At 36.7% G+C, this 22,563-nt stretch overlaps 1 protein-coding gene across 2 annotated transcripts in view; it reads left to right on the forward strand.

The window, feature by feature from the left end:
- The window catches only part of ZFPM2 (zinc finger protein, FOG family member 2), a 440,007-nt gene that overhangs the window by 76,422 nt on the left and 341,022 nt on the right, over positions 1-22,563 (forward strand). The window contains exon 2 of one of the 2 annotated variants that reach the window (XM_045861592.1): positions 14,879-15,037. The exons of the other annotated variant lie outside the window; for it this stretch is intronic. Within the exon in view, the coding sequence (XP_045717548.1) occupies positions 14,879-15,037 (159 nt within the window). The remainder of the gene's footprint in view (positions 1-14,878; positions 15,038-22,563) is intronic. 2 annotated transcript variants of the gene reach the window in all.

The raw sequence follows: 22,563 nt of genomic DNA on the forward strand, positions 1-22,563 counted from the left end.
TTTGTCTTTCACCGCCTGGTTTATTTCACTTAGCAGTGAAATAATGCTCTCCAGTCTCCATCCATGCTATCGCAAAGGATAGGAGCTCCTTCTTTCTTTCTACTGCGTAGAATTCCACTGTGTAAATGTACCATAGTTTTTTGAACAATCAACACAGTTTTGTCATTTTTAATGGCTAATGATTCATCTCCCTGAGATTGGAAGGACATCTTTAATAAAGTTTGCAGAAATGATATTTCATGACAGAGTTTTGGAGGCCCAGAAAATCTGATGCTGTTTTGGTCAACATCACATATACATTTTAGAGTCAACTGATTATAATCTTTTTATATAGCTTTTCCCTGTAAGGTTATGCTAACTTTGCTCTTGCTTTTTGCCATTCACTTATTTATTTTTTATATCTTTAGCTGATCTACTTTGGTAGCGTGATAGCTTTAGGGAGAAAGATGGAGTTGGGAAAAAAGATGATTCTTTACTATTGCTCTTTGAAAATATAACAAGGATGAATATGATACTGATTTTGGTTATTTTCCTTAGTCTCAAATGTTGGGGCTTTTTTCATGTCTAGAAATTATATATATATAATTTATCACTAATAAATTCACTAATAAAATCAGCATCACTAATTCAATATTTCTGGACCATCAGGTATGCTATATATTATTGCTTATCATTATACTTTTTATTTTTGTTATTATGATTTCATTGTAACAGTCTTTTTTTATCATAGATTTAGCTTTTTCAAAGAATGCCTTAAACATCTTACTGAAAACATGAAGCACATTTATAAAATACTATTATATTTTTATAAAGGAAGTATACTTCTGAAGAGACAGGGAAGCTTTTTTCTTTCTTAGTCTTAAGTGTATTGTTTGCCTTATGTTCAAAATTTCTCCCCCATCTCTAATCTTCAACTAGGGGCCCTTAATATATATATATGTATGTATATATATATATATATATAATATCAATATATTATAATACATTGAAATAACAAGGCTAGCCAGGCTGTAAAGCAGAGTATCAGCACAATTTAGGATGTCTGTCGTCTCCCTCCACTTTGTCTTGGTCATTGGTTCTTTCTCCTTCTCAGAAGAGAAGATCGTGAAGCCAGGACCATATAGGTGGGTGTCTTGTATGGTTCTGGGCCAGGCGCCAACAGACACTCAGTTCATGACGCTTTCTCCTTATCAGTGAGAGTTCCCAGTGAGATTTGTGCTTGCCCTGACATTGCAAAAAACCGAAGCTGAGATCTACGTGGGAAGTTAGTCATTCTAAGGGACTTTTGTGGTAATTGATAAAAATGTAGATTTGGCTCTAGGCCCTAGGTTCTTACCACAAATGATAGCAAAGGAAAGTCTAGTGAAGAGATCTAAATGATTTAGGAAGCTGAAGGATAAGCAGGTTCTTTCCACCACTGTGAATATGTTCTTTCTTGTGCCCTGTGCGCTATTGTTACATCAGCCCATTTCGTGGGAGTTTTAAGGGCATGGCCTTGTGTCTCCATTTTCTCAAATGCATTCCTAGAAGTACAGTTCTATTTTGTTTAAAATAGATTTATTATCTAATGGATTGTAGAAGGTTTTTTATTCAAACAGATTTATTCCTTTCTTTTCCTTTCTTTATTTTAAACTTATTTAAGCTTTAGGTTAGGTCTGTCACATTCTTTCTGTTATTTTGATGGCTTAGTCTTTGATATACAAGATGTGACTGTACCTTGTATGTAAACATGAAAGGTTGCTGTTAAAATATTTAATTTATCACAGTATGAATCTGAAGTTTTCAAAGAATTTTTTAAAATTTTAGTAGTTGTGTTTGGAATCCTGATGGATTTCTTGAAAACTTTTAGACCCTTAACTCCTCGACAGCTCATAAAAAAATTGTATGTACCTCACCACCACCACCCCCTTGCACCCCTCTCTGTAACTATTTATAGGAGGCCACATGTTGTAAAAACAATAACAGAACCAAATAGAAAGGTAACAGTTGCCACAACCTAAGTTAGAACTGCCTCATCTGTGTTGCAGTGAAATCCCCAAAGCGCTCTGGGAAGCCTGATGGAGTGAAATTCCACCACAACTTCCTTCACCATGAATCAAAATTCCATACAGCACATGAATAATTCTCAGTGCAATGGATAAGATATTGTAAATGGCCAAACTCACATTACATGTCACTTCAGATGTGGAAAGAAACCTCATAGAAAATGATGCTACAGAATTAGTGAAGCAAGGCTTCCATCAGAACATACACCAGAGTCCCTAGCGCAGGAAAAAGTGTCCTTCAGCAAAATAGAACTAAAATATAGAGGGAGAAAATGACCTCAGTGGTCCACTGATGAGAGATGATGGTCTGCCCTTATCTTGCCCCTCATACTGTTGTAGGAATGTTGTAGCTTGTATCTGCTTCACTTTCCCCTTTTCACAGGTCAGTGTGCCCCAGTGTGTGGTCTATATTAGAATAACATGCCCTGACTGGTGTGACTCAGTGGGTTGGATGTTGGTCTGAGAACCAAATTGTCGCCTGTTTGATTCCCAGTCAGAGTGCATGCCTGGGTTGGGGGCCAGGTCCCCATTTGGGGCATGTGCAAGAGGCAACCAGTCGATGTTGCCTCTCATGCATCAGTATTTCTCTCCCTCTTTTTCTCCCCCTCTTCCCCTCTCTCTAAAAATACATGGAATCTTTAAAAAAAGAGAGAATCTCTTGCAGGAATAGAATGCTGACTCCCAGGTTCCACTCCAGAGCTGCTGAATCTTTGGGAGTGGGGTCTGAAAGTCTGCAATTTTATCAAATTTTGAGCATAAATCTAATTCACACTGAAGTTGGCTCCATTAAAATAGAGACCAGTCGATAAGACTCTGGACCTAGGAAAATCTCATTAATATAAAAATCATTCGTGTATTTGGCTTTATGCTGCATATGCTATAGTGGTTCTAATCAGTGATGATTCGATTAAAAACATAAAAACAACAAAAACAATCTAAAAACATGAATTCTTATTTAAGGCAAATCTTTATTTGCAAAGAGGAAAACCTTCAATTCTAAGTTTTTCAAGTTGGATGTATTTGTTTATAAGAGTTAGAAAGCGTGGATTTAAAAGCAATGTGAGTTAAATATTTTTAAAGGTGCAACTTTTCCTGTATTTGTTTCCATGCACTGAATAGTAGACAAATGTGCCAATAAGACTGATACTTTGGTTTTCTACTTGCAAGGAAGGGATGTGCATTTCTTGGTTTCAAATGAGAGAAGGTGATTGGGGTTGAGACGCTTTCTAGGTTTGCATCAAGATTAGCTTTGTCAGTAATGTTGCAATAAGAACTTTATAATTTACCACCTTCAGCAGAGTTAGGAAGTGCATTTTTATCTCGATGGTATGAAGGAGAACATGAAATTCTGTTTAACTTGAAAAGGAGCTACCAGGCCTGGTTGTTTTCCCACACATGGCACCACATAGACTCTCTGCCAGTGATGCATTAGAATGTGTCTCCTGAAGGCTGTCACAGGGTTTATGACACACGCATCAGAGTGCTGTGAGCCAGCCAGGAGAGTTCATTTATGGGCACTCTCCACCTTTTGGCTTACCCTATAACTTCTGCCTGTAAAGGTGCTTGCTTTTATTCTGTCATAGGCTTTGTTGCCAGCAGGCAGAGAGTATTTTCTTTTTAAGAGCACCCTCAGATGCTGCCTCCAGGTTGCAACTATGAAGCAGTGTGGATAAGCTAGCTTTGTTATCACTGGCACCCTACCTGCTTGCCTAATTCTCCAGAGAGCAAGTATTCCTCTTAAAAATATAGCTAGATCGAGTGCCTCTGTGTCTTTAGGAACTCTTTTAATGTGCTAGTATAAAGTAAAAGCCTTTTTGAAGATATGTTTTATTGGGAAGTGCTTTCTGGGGCCTCTTGAGATGGTGACAAGCACTGAATCGAGGTGCCTTTATGGTGGTTTAATGACAGCGTAGGGCACTTGTTATGAAGTGCCCTTTTGATGTGTAACCCAGGATATGTCACAATTAGAGTGAAGTGGATGCGTTGATTTTGTTTTTACCTCTGCTCACAAAGCCCCCTTCATCTTGTTAGGGTTTTGCAGTTAGGGCTGCTGGAGGATTTTTCCATCCCCCTAAGATGAAAGATCTGCCAGAATGGAAATTTGGAAAATTACACACGCTCCTGTGAAATTAGGCAGATTTGTGCAAAGTTTGTTTTCCAACCAATGCACAGGATCTACAACAATGCTTTGTTTTGTGTGAGGACTTTTGTTTTTTTCCCTGACTGTGCAAAGAACATGTGTGCAGGACTGGACAGGCTCAGGGAGAGTATTCATCATTATTAACTGTGTCAAAGCCAGAGGGCCAGATTGGCAGCATTCCAGGAGCAGGAGGCCACACCTATTTGTGAAAATGAAACAGATTTCTGTAGTTGCCCTTCACCTTGATTGTTTGGTTCAAGGTGGCAGTTCTAGGATGTGCAGCTTTGTAAGCCATATATGTGGGTTACCAGTGAAGGCTGGCCATGGCGCTGCTCCATGAAACCCCACAAACCACATGGCTCTGTGCACCATTACGAGGCTTGGAGCGAGGGGTGATGAGCAGCAGAAACAGCGACCTTGCTGGAACCTCTTGCTTCACACTGATTGCTGCTGATTCATGGGCCAGCTCTTGCTGGCTGGGCAGAGTAATCTTCCTCAGAAGAGGAGGGTGAAGAGAACCCTGTGCTGTTTGAATCTCTTGAAGACCGAGAGATCTGAAGATCTGTAGATCTCTCAGTCTTCAAGAGAGTCAAACAAGAGAGCATAATTTAAAAAAATTGAGATGTCCCTTTTCAGAAAGACGTTCTTTCTGTACTGTAGCTAAATGCATGTGAGCAGTTCTTTAGTAAAACAACTCCCTGGTCCATCTTTGCATTACCCAGGACTCCTGGGTAAGGTATGGAGAAGTAACATTTAGGGTCAGCCTGAAGTGGCCACTGTCTACTCCATGTCCTCCCAGAATCCTCTGAAACACTGTGGTTGGAGTGCTCACCAGACTCTCTGGCATTACTGGAGAGAAGGATTAACAAGCACTAAACAGGGAAACAACCTGCCACTGATCAGGAGTGAATGCATTGAGATGCCCAGGCAAAAAGTAGTTTCATCACAGACCATCAGCTGCAGTACCCAAGATGTCTATTCATAACTGAGACATAGAGCCTGTGTTAATTGCAAAGTGTCTTACTGTGTCTATTAAATGGCAATATAAACATAATTTGTACTGTTATAAAGTAACTTTGGTGTAGCATTTCTGTTCCTGCACAGTTGTTCTCCAAGTTGAGCACATCAGAATCTTGCACCAATCCCTGCAGGGTTTGTCAAAGCGCGGGGTGGTGGTGGCCCCACCCTCACTGTTCTGAAGTCACATCTGCTGAGTCAGATCATGCATTTTTAATTTCTAACACATTCTCAGGTGATGCTAACGCTGCTGGTCCAGGGGTAACACCTGGAGAACTACTGTTTGCTGACAAACTCATAATCAGCCAGCGGAGTCAGGCATTATTTTGAGAGCAATTCTTTTATAAAGTGATTTTTGAGGAAGGGTCAATCAATAATTAATTGCATATGTAAAAATCATTTTAATAAGGCAGGGTCAGAAAGGGTATTATTAAAATGAAGGATTTGACTAAGAGAAATTGATCTATTTGATGAAATGAGGGTTAGATTAAAATTTTATTAGTTAGGAAGAAAAGATAGTTTATACAGACAAAGAGCAAAATCTTACACAAATATATTTTGTGTGTTTTTTCCTCTAATTATCATTTTCCCTGAAACCTTTGCAGTAAATTGATAATTTTTCTTCATATTCTGCATGTAGCTATATGCATATGTCTTTATATGAGAGAAATATGTTGCTTATGAGACAAAGAAATGTATACCTAATATTTTTAAGGACATGTTTGATTCATCTTTGCACTATGAAATTGTTAAAGAAAGTCGTAAGAGGTTTTTTTGTTTAACTAGTGCCTTTGTTACTATTGTTGACTTTTTAAAAATCAGTGGTTGCTTCTTTGAGTTGCTGTAGAAACAGAAAGAAATGTATATTCATTCCAGAGTCAAGCCATCATGCTCTTCGTTTCCTGGTTCCTTATGTCCCTATTGAAATAAAACAATTTTAAAAATCACATCTTTTGTTTGTACTATTTTAACTTTGTTATGTAACTGTGATATTATCAACTAGTTTGCAAAATTTAGTTTTGTTAGCGCAGAATACTAGCTGTATTTTGAAGGTGCTCTGAAATTTGTAAAGAAAATGTGTGTTTTTTTCTTGTATGAATTTATACAGTTATGAGTTCCAATTAATACACATAATAAATATTTCTCAGCCACATATCATGTGTAAATGATTCTGGGGATATCCTTTTTTTCTTATTCACAGAATCTTTAAAAATCTAAGGTACTGGCCATGACTGGTGTGGCTCAGTGGATTGAGTGCCAGCCTGTGAACCAAAGGGTCGCCAGTTCGATTCCCAGTCAGGGCACATGTCTGGGTGGCAGGCCAGGTCCCCAGTTGGGGGTGTGTGAGAGGCAACCACTCACTGATGTTTCTGTCCCTCTCTTTCTCCCTCCCTTCCCCTCTGTCTAAAAATAAATAAAAAGTATATATTTTTAAAAATCTAAGGCACTGTATTCATATCCTGGGTCACACATGTTGTTTTGTTGTGACAGCAGTGTTCACTTGGGGGAAAATTTCCTGCTTGTCTTGTCCCACATCCCCGAACAAACTTCTGGCAGGCTGAGGGTATACGGTTCCTGCTCCGAATAACCAGGAAAGGGCCTCAGGTTTCAATCACACTGTCAGTTGGAATAAATTTTCACCAACAATATGAATAATAATAATTTAAAGCTATATGTCTAGACTTTTCAAAGATTTAGCCCCGTGTTATTTCTCCTTGATTTGGTCTTCAGCTTTTCCCCCTCATAAATAGATTGTTGTGTTTTTTTATGTTGTTCAAGCACAGTTGTCTCCATGTTCCCATCCCTATTTTCCACCCTCAATTCTTTCCCCCTTTGGCTTTGCCCATGGGTCCTTTATACATGGTCTTCAACTTTACTACAATTAAATTCAACTGAAAAGTTCTTATTTGAATAAGTAGTAAATGCCACAGCTAGATGCAAAGTACCATACTTGCTGCCTCTAGTTATAAGTGAAGGTAAGATAGAATTATAATAGAGGAAATAAGAATGCATAAATAACTAGAATTTAGGGTATCTATGAAGACTTTACGGCCTTTTGCATGTTATAATGGAGTATCTTTTTTTAAAAAAGATTTTATTTATTTATTTTTTAGGGAGAAGGGAAGGGAGGGAGAAAGAGAGGGAGAGAAACATCGATGTGAAAGAGAAATACTGATCTGTTGCTTCTCATTCACGCCCCAATCGAGGACTGAATCCACAACCCAGGCATGTGCCCTGACCGGAAATCAAACTGGTGACCTTTTGCTTTTGTGGAAACTATGCCCAATCAACTGAGCCACACTGGTCAGAATGAGTATCTTTTTTTAAAAAAAATAAAAATAAATGAAATGTCATGCCTTGGCTAGAGTATCCACTTCCTTAGGTCTGGATTCATCCATCCTGCATACTGACTGCTGTTCCTCTAGTACCTAACACAGTGTCTGCCAGCTTCTTCACCCTCAGCAAATCCTGGTTACACGAGTAAAGAATGAATGGATGGATGAATGAATGAGTGAGGACGTGAAAGTCTCATAAAAAGAACAAAGGCACACATAAGCCTTTCATCTTTGGTTCTTATTACCAGTTAGGGGCTTTTTATTGTTGAAATATATCACCATCATATAAAAATATGTAGTTTTAGTAATGAATATACTTTTACATTTCTTTATGATAAAGGTTACTATCTTCAATAAACCAAGAATAATTTTATGGGACTCTGAACTGAGACCTGATTACAAAATATTTGAATTTCAGTGCCATCTCTGTCACTAACTTTTTGGGTCAGTGCACAAGGCATTTACTAATGAACTGGATTTTTTCAATGCCTGAGTTATTTTCTGGGAATAAATTAGTCATTAGAAATGCTAGTTCAAATTTGTCTGTATTTCCTCAACTGACTTTATTTTTCCTGTGGTATCAGTGTTTAATCTGCCATGTCAGATTAGTTGCTGCTTGCTAGGTTTGTGTATTTTCTAAGCAAAATTGTTATTTTATTTTTAGCATTATTCATTTAATTTGAAGTCTCCTAAGCAAAACATTTCAGGGAAGAAAAACATTTAAAAAATTAAATTGTTTTCAGATTTATGTATAAGAAGTGTTAATACTTCTATCCACAAAAATAGCCAAAGACCTTGCAGCAAAGAATATTGCTCCATTTTTATAAAATCAAAGTGTTCATTTTTTCCCCCCTAAAGAAACAATTTGAATACAACCCAGCCTCCTTCCCTTCCTTTTACAATGGACTATGGTCAAAATCAAACCTCCATTAAAAATTCTCCAATATCTTTTTTTGCATTAACATTTCAAAACTCAATTTAAGTATTCACAGATCTCATTTTTAATAAACTTAACAAAATTCAGGTAATTTCCTTCAACTTTGGAGATTGAAGGACAGCAGTTGGTACAGATATAAAAACGATGTACGACCATGAGCAAAGCCCAAAATCAATTATATATAAGAAATAACATAACACATGGAAAGAAATTAATCAAAAAGAAGAATTTCTACTTTATGATTCTCTGGTCTACTACCTGCAGGCAACAAATGCAAATGAAAAAAATCAACATTCTCCTGGCAGATAAGAGAAAAATTAATAAAAATATTTCTTTCCTACTAGATCCCCTGATGCAACTATTGTTAAAAGTGAGTGGCTGCAGGAAGAACTTGCTCATTTAAAATACTATTTTTTTAGACTGCAGAAGTCAGGTTTTCTTCTTGCTGTTAAGCTCAATTACATGAAGTTAGTGTGGATTTGCACTGTCCAAAGAGCATCCCTTTTCCTTGCTCCTTCTCATTAAATGGCTCTGTAGGATATGCATGAGACAAATGTAATAGGAACCAAGTGAGAAGTGTTCTGAGGTGTGCCTGCAGGGTAATGATTCATAAGGAAGTCTGAGTGTGGTCGCTGAAAACTCTAAGGGAGGAACCACTGAGAGCTGCAAAATATGCTCTGGATGGAATTAGTAATAGAGTATAATTAATACTCTAAAGATAGAAATATTCTACTTATAATGAGATGGGGGAGGGCACATTTTTGTGGCTTTCTGTTTTATAGAATGGAGTTTTTATTTTTTTATTTGAACTTGGACAAACAGGACATACATGTACAGGATGTATGAGACTAAAAATCTTTTCTGTTAGGTGGGCTTTATATTTTGTATTTTGTGAATATCATTCACAATTAACAAGGAAATACAAGGCTAGAATGCTTTGTAATAGTAACAAAGGCACTAGGTAACTAGACATCCAGTTTCCATATCAGTTCACTGCCTCATTTCTATTACATATAGAAAATGTAACATAAGTTTAGAATGAAAGTTCCATTTTAACTCCTTTTACTTATCAGCTAAAATGTAGCATACCTGTTTTGTGTATTACATGTGAAATGTGAACCAGCATTTGTCTATCTCTAGTTTATATGATCATATTTACCTTTTGAAAAGTAGAATCACATAACGAGCGTGCCTCAATTATTATGTAACAGTTAAAGCATGGATGGCATTTGCTTTAACTGTCAGATTTCGAGATCCCTATTGTTTCATATCTACATTAGAAGACTTTACATACCTTCTGATTCCTTTGTCTGGATAGATCTTTTGCAAACAAGTTTAAAGCAGTGCAAAACAGAAGCTGGCAACTTGGGAACAATAACACCATTTTCATTTTCATTTATTTATTATGATTTTTGAGAAATTTATTCCATTGGTATATATTTTTTGTTCTATTCATGAGTAAAACAATGTAAAGTTTGTGATGGAAGTTTTAATATTAATAATACTATATGATTAAAAATTATCTGAAGTGGCATAGATTAAGAAGCACTAGAATAAAAAAGGTTTGGAAATATTTGTGTGTTTTCGGGGGATATTCACCTAGCAGAATTTCTGAGCACGCTGTGATGGATTATTGTAATTATTGGGAATGATAATATTTAAATGTGACTTTCTTCCCACCTGTCAGTTGCAATCAAGGCTGCCCAGTATTCTGAAACAGCCTCATTTTGCTAGGTGGCTAGTCTTGTGCAGCCTCTAGAATGCTTAGAATATTAATGCAAGGAGAGGAGAGTGAATGCTTTCTATAGTTCCATGATGACAAAGAGTTTGTTTTGTTTTAACCAAAAGGCATGCAACCCCTAACTAAACATGCATAATAAAGTAATGCCAGTCGAGTGCTTGAGAGAAAGGATCACTTTAGGAGGATATTATATCAAAACTAGAGAATTTATTTCTTTCCGCTCTTCATACTTGATCATATATATTCATTTTCATAGAATTTAATTTCTTTCTTGGCTGCCTCATTCTGAAGTGCTTTGAATTTATAGGAAAGAGATGCTATGACCTGTAGGTCAGGGTGAGCCTACTTATACTAGGCTGTCAAGGGAGGGAATTATTGAGATGACATAGCTTTAAAGACGCATACATTTAATTGAATACTTACTATGTCGGTCTTTATCAGTTCTTGCATTTTCTCATTGTATTGCTTCTTTCAATCCTTCTTCCTCTGAGTTCTTATATATCTTCTATATTTTTCCCTGAAGTTTTCTTTGTCACCTAGCTCTCACTCCAGTGAGTGGCTATGGGTGGGTTTCAGGGATTTCTTTAACTCCCCTAAATGGTAGCACTGATGTTTTTCATAAATTCATTTATCTGGGGAGGAAGCACTCCTCACACTGCTTCTTAACCACACAAACCCAATTCTTTATTTTTATTTCATTCAACAATCATGCTACCATTGTATATGGTTAGGACTGCTTAATCTTGAACTTCCCATCTGTCCTGGCCAACTCCAGGTCCTTGAAATTGCCACCACATGGAAAATGCTGCCACACTCAGTTCAGGCCCAGTTTTTACAAGACAGCTGTTGGTGCTGGTGAAATGAAAGGCGTCACCAGACACTGGATGGCCATCCGCGTTGTCAGGGGTTGGGAATCCACACCACCCTCCTGGTTTCTGCTGTATCTCCAGGGCAAGGGTAGTAGCTCTGGTGAGTTCAGACAGCACCTGCATGCCCAGTTGTCTCCCTTTATGGAGAGGGAAGTGTTCCTGTGCTCCCCCCAGAATCTCCCAGTAACCTCTGTTTCCCTCCAGTGTAAAATATGAAAGGATGCCTACTCATTCTGAGAATTGATTAACAGTATTATGGGCCTGGCGTATAGCCCTGTTGTAGTCTTAGCTTTAGGATGTACAGCCAATTTTTAGCATTTTAAATGAGGTAAATATTTATATTTACAAACATTAAGATTATTAATTCTGGTGAGTGTGTTTGAATATCTGTAAATCAGAGGCATTTGAAGTGCTGAAATTCAGATTTCCTTACACTCGCCTGCCAAGTGGCCTCAATCAGAAGTAATTTTCTCCATGAGGGCACATGGAACTCAGTCGTGAGCTTCTTCTGAGTAGATATTATTATTTGTGTCAAATTATGTGTGGTGATTTTTCTGAAGTGGACTTCTGTGCCCACCAATCCATACACAGGAGGTTCCTTCATTCCCTCCTTCATTGGTGCTGTTAATTGTACTTGTGCTTCAGGTGTTTCCTATCTTTTTAAAATGTTAGTTGACGGCTGCGAATTATCTGTAAGGTTTTTTCTGTTAAAGAAACATGTAATATAGACAGTAGACTGAGGTCTGATCCTAAACCATAAATACTACGCATTTAAGAGAAGGCTTTTTTTCCCAGAGCCTGAGATGATAGCATGGCTAAAGGAATGGTTATTAATTTCACATTTTAAACTTTAGTAAATTGTATAACTCTGACACTTGCTTTGGGAAAAATGCAAGCAGGCCATTAAATCACTATTATGTGGCTTGTTCTGGATACTGACATTGAGAGCTTGTGTATTTTGAACAAGGAGCTCAAAAGAATTTTTCACCTTTTATTTTGGTTTCTATAGTTGGTTTTTGAAAATGAATACTTCTTTTCAATTACATGCTTAGAATTGCAGACCGATAGCCAACACATAAAATAAAATAGTCCCTAGAAAAGGGAATGCTATACTATCAATTAAGATTTTATTATAATTTTTTGATAAATAAGCCATTTTGTGGGTGTGTTTCCTTTTAAACCTTCACATGAGGTTTTCCATTTAATCTTCAATAAAACTATTACATTTGAAATTGATATCATACTATGGGAGCCAGTTTTTTAAGTCATTGAGTATTTTAAATAATTGTTCAATTACCTATTATCTTTAATAAAACCCTCCTAAGAATGATAGCGTATAGGCTTGGAATTTTTTTACTTAAAAAGAAGACATTTTTATTACTATTGATTTTATTCTTATAATATGGATTCCTTCTCTTTATAATATATAGGCTTTTTTAATTAAAGAGCCGCCAGAAATAAAAAAGGAATTTACTAAAATATATATGAACTATTAACAATATTTATTTTACAGTTAGACATTTTTTGGTAGCAAAACCCAGCGTATATATTCAAAAAGTATATATTGTCATTTATGTTATAACTGATGTTAAGGCTATTACTGTTCAGATTGATTTAGTGTGGCTATGAAGTATGTCAATAATTAAACTTTAGTAATCAATTATTTTAGTTTTAGTAGGGTCTACGAGATGGTTGCTCTCACTGTTTGGGTGGGTTGTCTATTATGTTATAGTATACATTCTCAGTAATCTGAGAAGAGCAACAAGAGGTCTCTCAATGTTTAAAGACTAGATCTTTAAGCATCTATGAATAGTTATGTTAATATGAATTAACCATTTCTGATTTTCAAGATTGAATGGATTTTCGAGATTTTCATGAATTTCAAGATTTTTGTGTTTATGAGTTATCTGTATTTTATAGTGCTTATAACTGCTAAAGAATAGCTTGCATAGTACTATGGGATATTATAAAAGGTATTTTTAAATCTTGAGTTTTTAATTAAATTTATTAGAGTAACATTGGTTGTTAATAAGATTGTATAGGTTTCAAGTATACATTTCTCACACAAACTTTTTTGCTTATTAGCTTGTAACCTTATTCTAGTTAACTAACTGCACAAACTCTCCAGATCTACAAAATAAATACAGTAGTAATTCCTATAACTACCTCACTGGGTTATTCTAAAGATTACATGGAAGTGTCACATGAAACACAAGTGAGAAAGCTTCACACGCCTTCTTTTGAGCATAATTGTAATAATTAATGTTTTGAGAAAATATGAAAAGTATTCTATTACTCATTAGTCTCAGAATTAGTAATTGGAATTGTCAGATACATTTTTAGTGATTTTAATAGTTTACATTGTTATACTTTATACATCCTTGCATATCTTGCTACTTGACATTTGTTTTTAAAAGTGAAAGATTATAGTTTTAAACTTGAAATAATGATAAGAAATAAAAACAAATATGAGATCCATGACACAAAAATCCATGTTTTTTTTTTAAATGCTACACCTTGAGTATAAGAAAACATATTACCAGAGTATTTGGAATTAGGGCTTTCTTTTTTCCTTAATGTTTGCTATTTTAAAGAAAAAAAAGAATAAATGACTTTTAAAAAGGACACAAGGACATAGAAACTCTTTGGATGTTTTTCAATTAAATCCATGCAACTAATTCTCTTTGTGCAAATGTGTCATATGAATTCAGCCCTTTGGAAACCGGCTTTGGGAAAACACCAGATACCCCCCTCTGCCGTCTGTGTCTGTTTCTGTTTGCCTACACGTGTATGAGGTTCGTAACATAGTCACTGTTTTAAATTACTTATGAGCTGTCCTCTGGTCCTGAAAATTTCCTAGCACATTGCGAAGAAGTAAGAGAAAAGGGCTGCCTACGCCCTTTAAGTGTTTAGCTCGTCTGATCAAACTGCTGACATGAGTGACAATTAGGTCAAATTACTGTAATTGTGTTCTTTGGATAAAACGCCACATCGCTTCTTCAGGGGCAACTGCAGACTTTTGCCTAGTGAAAATGAGTCGGAGACTTCGCTTCGCTGTGTCTCATTCCCACGGAGTCCACTTCTCATCCATCGGAACAACTGCCGCCCTCCCTTTCCTTTCAGTAAAATAGGTCTATTAATGTAGTGCACCTCACTCTTATTCACTCCAAAGAGGTTGTATTTTTATTACTGAAAAAGTATCACATAAATACAAATTACATTTTTCATTAGAAAACTACTTTTCATTTCAGAAAAAAAAATTCAATTAATTATGAATAGGGTTATGCTTTCATCAGGGAGAGAAATATGTAATTTTTCTCCAAGCCTCAAACACATATAATGAAATCTTTTCTCAGAATCCACTCTTAGGATGGATTTTTAAAAGTATAGACTTTATTAAAATCTCAGTTCAATTAAAATGCATTCAATTACTTTAAATCTTTATTAAAATCTCAGGTAAAATTGTACAACGGTGTAAAAGAGACTTGTACTCTTTACCAGGCTGTTAATTCTAACAAATGAACATAAGGCGCACAGTTTTGCTCTTCACAGGGGAGAATTAAAAAAATAAGCTTTGGTTTTGGAGTTGGGGGTGGGGAAGGGCTGGAGGTGGAGGTTAGGTTGCTCTCTGGGCAGAAACCTCAGGGACGGATTTCCCTCCACTTCTCGTCATGGGTCAGTGTGGCTTGTGAATGTGGATGTGGCCCCTTGATCAAACAGACTCTATGTGAGGATTTTATTTCACGATCATCTTTGGATATTTTTGGTACAGTGTCCCTGATTCTTTTTCAAGGGCCGCTAGAAGACGCCATTGAAGAGGAAGAAGAAGAGTGTCCGTCAGAGGAGACAGAGATCACCTCCAAGGGGGACTTTCCATTGGAGGAAAGCTTTTCCACAGAATTTGGGCCTGAGAATCTGAGCTGCGAAGAAGTGGAGTTCTTTTGTAACAAAGGTAATCACTAATGGTTGGTTGCAATATGTGACTCCAGTGACTCGCGGTGATTTTGTCAAGTTTCAAAGGTGCACGGACAGAGTGGAGTAAGGGTGCTGAAGTGGCTAGCTGCTAAAGGTGATTCAGCGGTCTGAAAATACATGCAGAATGTTTTAAACATAAGACATTACTTTGAAGGATGAAAGAAGTTATTCTACTTCAATAAGCTCTATTGTATATTTAAAGTTTTATGTTAATTGGCCAATTGGTGATGAACATTTTCATGTTGATTGGCCAGTTACTGATTTTATCCCAATACCTTTAGTGTTGATCAGTTGTTCATTTATTTCTCAACAAATACTTATTGAATGTCAATTGTGTGCAAGGTCCTGAGTGGGGCAGTGAGTGTCAGCTGTAGTGAGTGGGGTAGAGTCCCGGTGCGAGTGTCTGGCTCACTCATTTTAAACCCTGAATCTTTGACATTGACTTTCAACACTGAGGGTGATGCTTTTCTGGGGTGTTGTCAAATAAGAAAATACACACTCATTCTCCATTCCAGAAACTCTTTTGACACATTAACATTAAACCGGAAGAAGAACTTGAGACATCTTATCTCAGATCATTTTTACCTTGACTTGGACCCAGGGGCCCCCTGCCAGTAACTGCGTCCTCACTGGATAGGTACACACCTTTGCTTGCTTTTTCCAGAAATGAGTTTAAAGTTTCTCATGATTCTTTTTTAGTTTTTTTACTTGATTGTTTTGTCTCTGAAAGTGAGGGGAGTCTTCTATGGCCTCCTGCACCAGCGGACAGTTGCACAAGCGTTTGGGTCACTTCCTTATCTCAGAACAGCTGTTTCTGTTGATTTTACCATGACGATTTCCCAGAGACCGTCACTGAGAGTGTGTGTCTGTCTCTGTAGGCCTGTGCTCACATGATTTTTATTCAGACTTGTATCTTTTAGGCAGACAGAGAAACTGTGTACAGTGATTTTTAAAATATTTTTGCGTGAATTTGTTGACTAGACTTAATAGTCTGCCATAAAAGCTATCCCCCCCAAAAACTGCTAATAATAAACATTTCTCTGTGGTCACATAGACATTTGATACATCTTATTAAAATTCCAGTATGACTTCTCATGTTGCTGGTATGAGAACCAAAAGAAGCCAGCCACTTTCTATCCCTGAGGTTAGTAGAATGCCACGCCCTAAAACTGTGCAGGTGGACTCAGCCCCAGCACCTGGACACACGGAAGTTCAGAAATCCTTTCAAAGAGTTATTTCTTTGACCATTCTCCTGAAGACCTCAGGATGGATTTGTAACCTGGTCCTTGTCTCCACATCAGAGACTTTAGTTGAAAATAAGAATGGAATAGACTCAATGGATCAGACAGAATGGTATAGAAAGAATAGGTCTTCTTTGTAAGCGAACTCAAATTTCAGGTTGAATAAATATTGTCATTAGTTCTGGATGTAGACCATTTCTTGATGATGAGTAGCCACAGCAATACATATGAGAGCTGGCTGGGGTTGAAGAGTTTTCGTATGTATTTGAAGACATCCTCTTTTCCTTCTTTATCAGCAAATATATCCTTCAGTGCATTGAAGGGTACCTACCTTCTTTTGTATTGGTACAATAAAAAAAACTCCGATAGTTAGAAGGTCCCATTTATTCTTCTTGCTCTTGTCATTTAAAGAGTTAGTACATGGATTCAGACATTTTTGTGAATTTAATTAATGCAGGGAGGCATTAATGATAGATATGATTAGATATGATTTGCTGTTTGGAATGATCGTTGGTTAAGGCCTATGTTTAATGAAAGAATTATGGAATTCCCAGTTTGAGGTTAGTGGTTATTAGAAGAGAACAGACTTAAGGTAGATGCTCACATGACTGCATGATTATGGTCTCCAGACAGTAACCTCCACCCGCACTAAAGAGAGTCTTAACTCAGGAACGATATTGACAGGCTTTTAGAAAATAAGGAAAATAAATTACAGTTATTAAGAGCATTGTTTAATTGCTATATTTTTAAAGATTTTATTTATTTATTTTTAGAGAGAGAAGGGAGGGAGATAGAGAGAGAGAGAGAGATATCAGTGTGTGGTTGCTGGGGGTTATGGCCTGCAACCCAGGAATGTACCCTGACTGGGAATCGAACCTGCGACATTTTGGTTCGCAGCCCACGCTCAATCCACTAAGCTATGCCAGCCAGGACTATAATTGATATTATTATTATTATTTATTTGATGCACTATTGGAAATTTGAAAAATGCATCAAATAAATGTTTTATATATCAGATATATTAAATTATATGCAATTATACATTTCATATTAGAAACTTAATTCTCTAATGTTTAGTTTAAAACTAGAATGTGATGATAGGTGGGAATAAGAATCCTTGTTTCCATATAATATTTTTCAGGATAAGTACTACTATTACTGCTGTTTCATACTACTGCCACCTTATTCAATAGGAAAATACTTTCATTATTTTACCATCATAGAATGAGACAAGGGAATTCTCACGGACACCAGTAGGAACTAGCATGAAAGAGATACCTCTTTGATATATATTGCACCCCCTTGAGGCTGTACAAGGAACTCCATTAATTTTTCACTTAAGTTGATTAGCTTCTGTAGCAAGAGAAAATTTTCTCTCTGGAAAATTAGAAATTAATCTTTCTGTAGAAATTCACATATTAGTCTTACTGGCATGTAATTATGTTTTCTTGCCAGTTTCATGGAAGAAGATAGATTAGGCATTAAAAAAGTGTAAGTATGTAAATGGTTAATTATGCCAGTGTCATGTCACAAAAGCAGGTAAGAATTGTTCTTAAGAAAAACATTTTTTTTGGATCATTGATGAAACATACCTTTTGCACATATTCTAAATCATTTATGACAACTTAAAACCTGTCAATACACATAGGAAAATGAATTGGTTAGTTTGGAAAGTTTCTTCACCTAAAAATCTAGCCATGACCAAAATTTAGCAATGATATAGTTGCCCGAATTGGTACAAGAGAGAACGTTTTTGAAAATCCAACAATTTTTCCAAATTAAACAAAAGATAATAGTTAAAAAATCTCTTATCCCAAAAACATGGCTGAAATATCTTAAGTTTTCCAAGCAAGATGCTTTGACACATTGTCAAGAAAGATCACTGAGGATGCACATGCAGTTACGATATCTTTATTCATATTTTAGCCACTGCATTTTGTATAAAAGTAATCATATGCTATTGTGATTTTCCACTTAAAAAAAGAAAATAGACTCTACTCTTTGCTGACACATAGCTTATTATAGGTTAAAATTCTTCCTTTTGAATTGAGCTACATTATACAGGATATATTTGGTATTTAGAATGACTACTTATTATTGGAGTATTTTCCTCAGTTCTGTGTGGATATTATCTGTTTTATTGTAAAAGGGAAGGCTTTTTGACAAGTCTCAAATAATTTATTAATATTAATAAAGTTTCTAGTCATCATAAAATTGTGATTAAATATGATCACATTAATCTCATAAGTAATGTCAAAAAATGTTGGTAGGAATTTTCTGTTAGCTTTAGATGTGTCGAGTTCTTAATCATGTGAGTCTAAAGCATAAATATTCACAATTAAATTTGGAAAAGATCACCTTTAAATAACCCTTGTTATACTCACAGGCCTAAAATTTGAGTCTGACAATTCCATTGGAGTTTCTGATGTCACACTTAACTTTGGGTCAGTTGCACACTTTATGTTTCTAGTTTTCATCTTTGAAATGAATGTTATTTTAAAAATGCCATTCAAGGTTGCTTTGATACACTTAGATTTTAAGAACTTTAAAACAAAGTATTTTAATTTATGTCACCCTTTTCTGTTCCATGAGTTTAGATTCTTTGGCGTCTTGCCTTACAGTATCTCTGAGAGGAAGGAAACAAGCAAGAATTATTTCCTTGAATTTACAGATGACGAAGACATCAGGCTGGGTCCATAAGTGCTACACATTTCCTGTGGTGCTGGATTATTTGCTTCAGTGATTTTTTTTTCTGCCTTTCTTCTGGTTTATAAAGTAAACATAGAAGTACATCCATGCACATTTAGAACTAAGCAAACTAAGAAAATCGAAACACAGGTGGTCTGGGAAACAACCTGAGGGGCTTTTAGTTTTGTTGCCACTTGCAGGTGGGAACTCTTTTATTTATAGGCAATTCTTGGATTAATTTAGAGACAGTAAGCTTCACAGTAGGGTTGACACGGAGCAGCTCTAAAACTGGATTACTATTATTAATTGTTTGGAAGAGAGTTTCCTCATAAAAATATTCAAGTTTGATAATGACTAAAGTGGATAAGCAGATCTTGGGACGCAGTCCAGGAGGATGTCACAGGATATATGAACAGGAAGAGAAGTGTCAGGTCAGCATCACTGTTGGCTAATAAGAAAAAAAAAAAAACTAAAGAAGCTCTATGTCAATGAGCTCTGAATTATCAATGATGATTATCTACAAAAGTTAGCGAGGAATTTTCCAAACTGTTTTCTGATGGCATCTTTAACAAAGGCTGAAAGGGAAAAATGGTGCCATCAACGTTGATTTTGGAAGAAAAACAAACCTTACTTCTAGTCCTCGTTTCTAGATATGGAAAACAATGAGAGAAACCACTGGATATAGTGCTTTACCTAGAGAGAGAAACTAACACAGGGCGAGGCAAAAGTAGGCATATGGTTGTTTGTATGGGAAATAATATCGTTGTTAATAAACAATGCAAGAATAAATTCTGGGTCTTCCATAGTCACCACTGGTAACCTACTTCTGCCCAGCCTGTATTAGAGCCCCTCAATTTGGGAAGATTAGGGTTGAACAAAGAGGGCACAGTGGAAATCCACAAAATAAGGAAACAGGGCGTAAAATGGGTTTTTCTCATGACATTCAAAAAGATTTAATATAGGTAGTATGCAAAAAGTAAAGGTAATAGTTCTATTTTGAGTAAGTTTTAAAATAGAAAATGCAAGGCATATTAAAGAACGTAGAACACAACCTGAGTGACCTAGACTTGGATTTCACTGTATCTCCAGAAGTAATTAATACCAAATCCATAGCAAACATACATGGACATTCAGTTGGGTTGGCAGAAACTTCCAGTTCTGTCCAATAGATCAAATTCAATACAACTCAACCCATATATCAAGCATCTGCTATGTTCCAGGACCCCCTTCTCAGTGTTGGGGACACAGCAGTAGACCAAAGTCAATCCCATTTTCAGGAGGAGAGTGTGACAATAAATCAGATACTTACACTGTGTGATACGATGGGTAATGTTGACCACTATGATGAAAAGCAAAACACAGTCAGTGTGATTGAGTGATATTGTGTATATGCGTGTGCGCATGTGCAGGCTCATTTATAAACAGTGATGGGGGAGGTGAACTTTGAGCAGAGACCAGGGAAACGGGAGTGGCCTTCTACTACTGAGACAGGTTGGCTGTATCTGTGAGGCTGGTGTTGCAGGGAGCCAGAAGAGGACAGCAGAGAGCTAGGGAGTAGGAGAGGTGTTGTCTTACCTGTGGAGTTCCTTGTTCTAGGAATTTTGGAGTCCCACCGCTTTGGAAGGCTTTCGAGAGCCACGGATGAGACTTGGGGCATAACTGGGATAAGAGGCATGGTCATAGCATTATGTGGAAGCACCAAGAGAAGAAAGGTCTGCAGAAAGTTTACAAAAGCCTCATAGACACAGACAACAGTATGGTGATCACCAGAGGGGGAGTGAGGAGGGGAAGGTAGAAGAGGGTAATGAGGGATAAAAATGGTGATGGAAGGAGACTTGACGGGGTGGTGAACACACAATACAATATACAGATGATGTATTATAGAATTGTACACCTGAAACGTGTATAATTTTATTCACCAGTGTCACCCCAATAAGTTCCATAAATTTTTTTAGAGGCAGGAAATGTTAGCCAGCAAACTGGGGAAGCTGTCAGGAGATATAGATAACCCCAATCAGAATCATCCTAGTAGCCAAGGGCTTGATGAGACTCCATCTGTGGCTCATTAATGTGGTTTCCAGAAGAGCAGTTTGGGGTGTTTGAGAATGGTCTGTGTCACTTTGCTCTCTTCCATAATGCCAGGGTTGGGTGAATGTTTCTGTATGTTTTCTCATCCTGGAATCAGAAAGAGAAAGAGTAGAAGGCATGAGGATCAGAATCATTTCCATTATTGTGCTTACCTACTTCTACCAGTAGGTTGCCAGAGATACTGAAACGTCTCTCTTCTCCATCCCTTCCTTTCTTTCTGTCTGTGAATTCTGTAGTTTTGTTTAACATTTACGAAATAACTGAGGAAGAGCTGTTTGTTCTCAGAGTATAGCAAACCCAAGTCTAGATTACTGGCATGTAAAGCAACAAAAATATTACCTAGACCCTTAATGCTGTTCCTTTTTTCTTAAACCACAACTGTTGAAGAAAGAAAACATACCTTTATGGCAGACATGGTTGAGGGAGTGGTAACTGCTTGTTTTCCATTCGACCCAGTGTCAAGCATTCATGTTATTTTATTTCCTATCTTCTTCTCACTTTTGTTATTTTTTTTAGTTCAGAAAGTCTGTTCACCTGTGTATCACAAACCCCTTTCAATCAATACGATTTCTTTCCTCTTCCTTTATGCCTTTAATGACAGGTTTTTGTCTCCTCTAATGTGTGGGCACTGGAATCAGAATCTGCAAAATGTGGCTCTACCTCAATCACTTTGAGTTCCGAGGAGGGAGATGTTTACAGGCAACTTTGCTCCTTTTTTTCTTAAAGGGATTAAGAAGCTGAGCTTTTAAAATTCTTGCATATAACATTGACATTTCCAGAGTACGTTTGGACCAGGGAGTTCAAAGAGAAGGAATAAAAAAGAAAAGCCAATATGACTTTGTTTTTTACCTTGCTGGAGGAGCTGTTTGTGCAAATCGCCTATAAGCTTATTGACCTGAATCTTTGACTCCTTGTTTTCTCTGGATTTGGCTGGAGTGGAGACACTGATGGAGCCCTGATAGAGCTGATTGAACAGCCCCCAGCTTTGCTTGGCACGGACCTCCCTTCCCTTCTCCGCCACCACCCCCTCCCTCCACATGACATTATTGTTCCTTGGCAAACCCTCTCTTCTCCTGGATTCAGTACTTCTTTTTCTTTAATATTTAAATTTTTCTTATATAAGTCATCTAATAATGCAAAATGAAAAGTAATTCATTTCTGAAAATAGAAATAAAGACTATAAGTGTCTTATTTATATCTTTAACTCATGAGGTTGACAAAAAAGAAAACCTTATGACATTGTGGTTTCATTCTGTTATGGCCACCTTAAAATCCTCAAAACATAGTTTTTCTCTGGAATCACATTGACTTTTTCTTAAACCACAACTGTTGGAAAAATGAGGGAGCATTTGAAGGCAAATTATTCTCATAAAGACGTTAGAATTTTCTTTGTTTGGATGGAACCAGAAGGCGTATAAATTTTGTCCATGACTTTGTATACATAAAGGTTAATTCAAGCTTGGTCTGTCTACTCCATCTCTGATCC

The sequence above is a fragment of the Phyllostomus hastatus genome, unplaced genomic scaffold, assembly GCF_019186645.2.
Source record: "Phyllostomus hastatus isolate PE091 unplaced genomic scaffold, TTU_PhHast_1.1 phas_scaffold_21, whole genome shotgun sequence".
Classification (NCBI taxonomy): domain Eukaryota; kingdom Metazoa; phylum Chordata; class Mammalia; order Chiroptera; family Phyllostomidae; genus Phyllostomus; species Phyllostomus hastatus.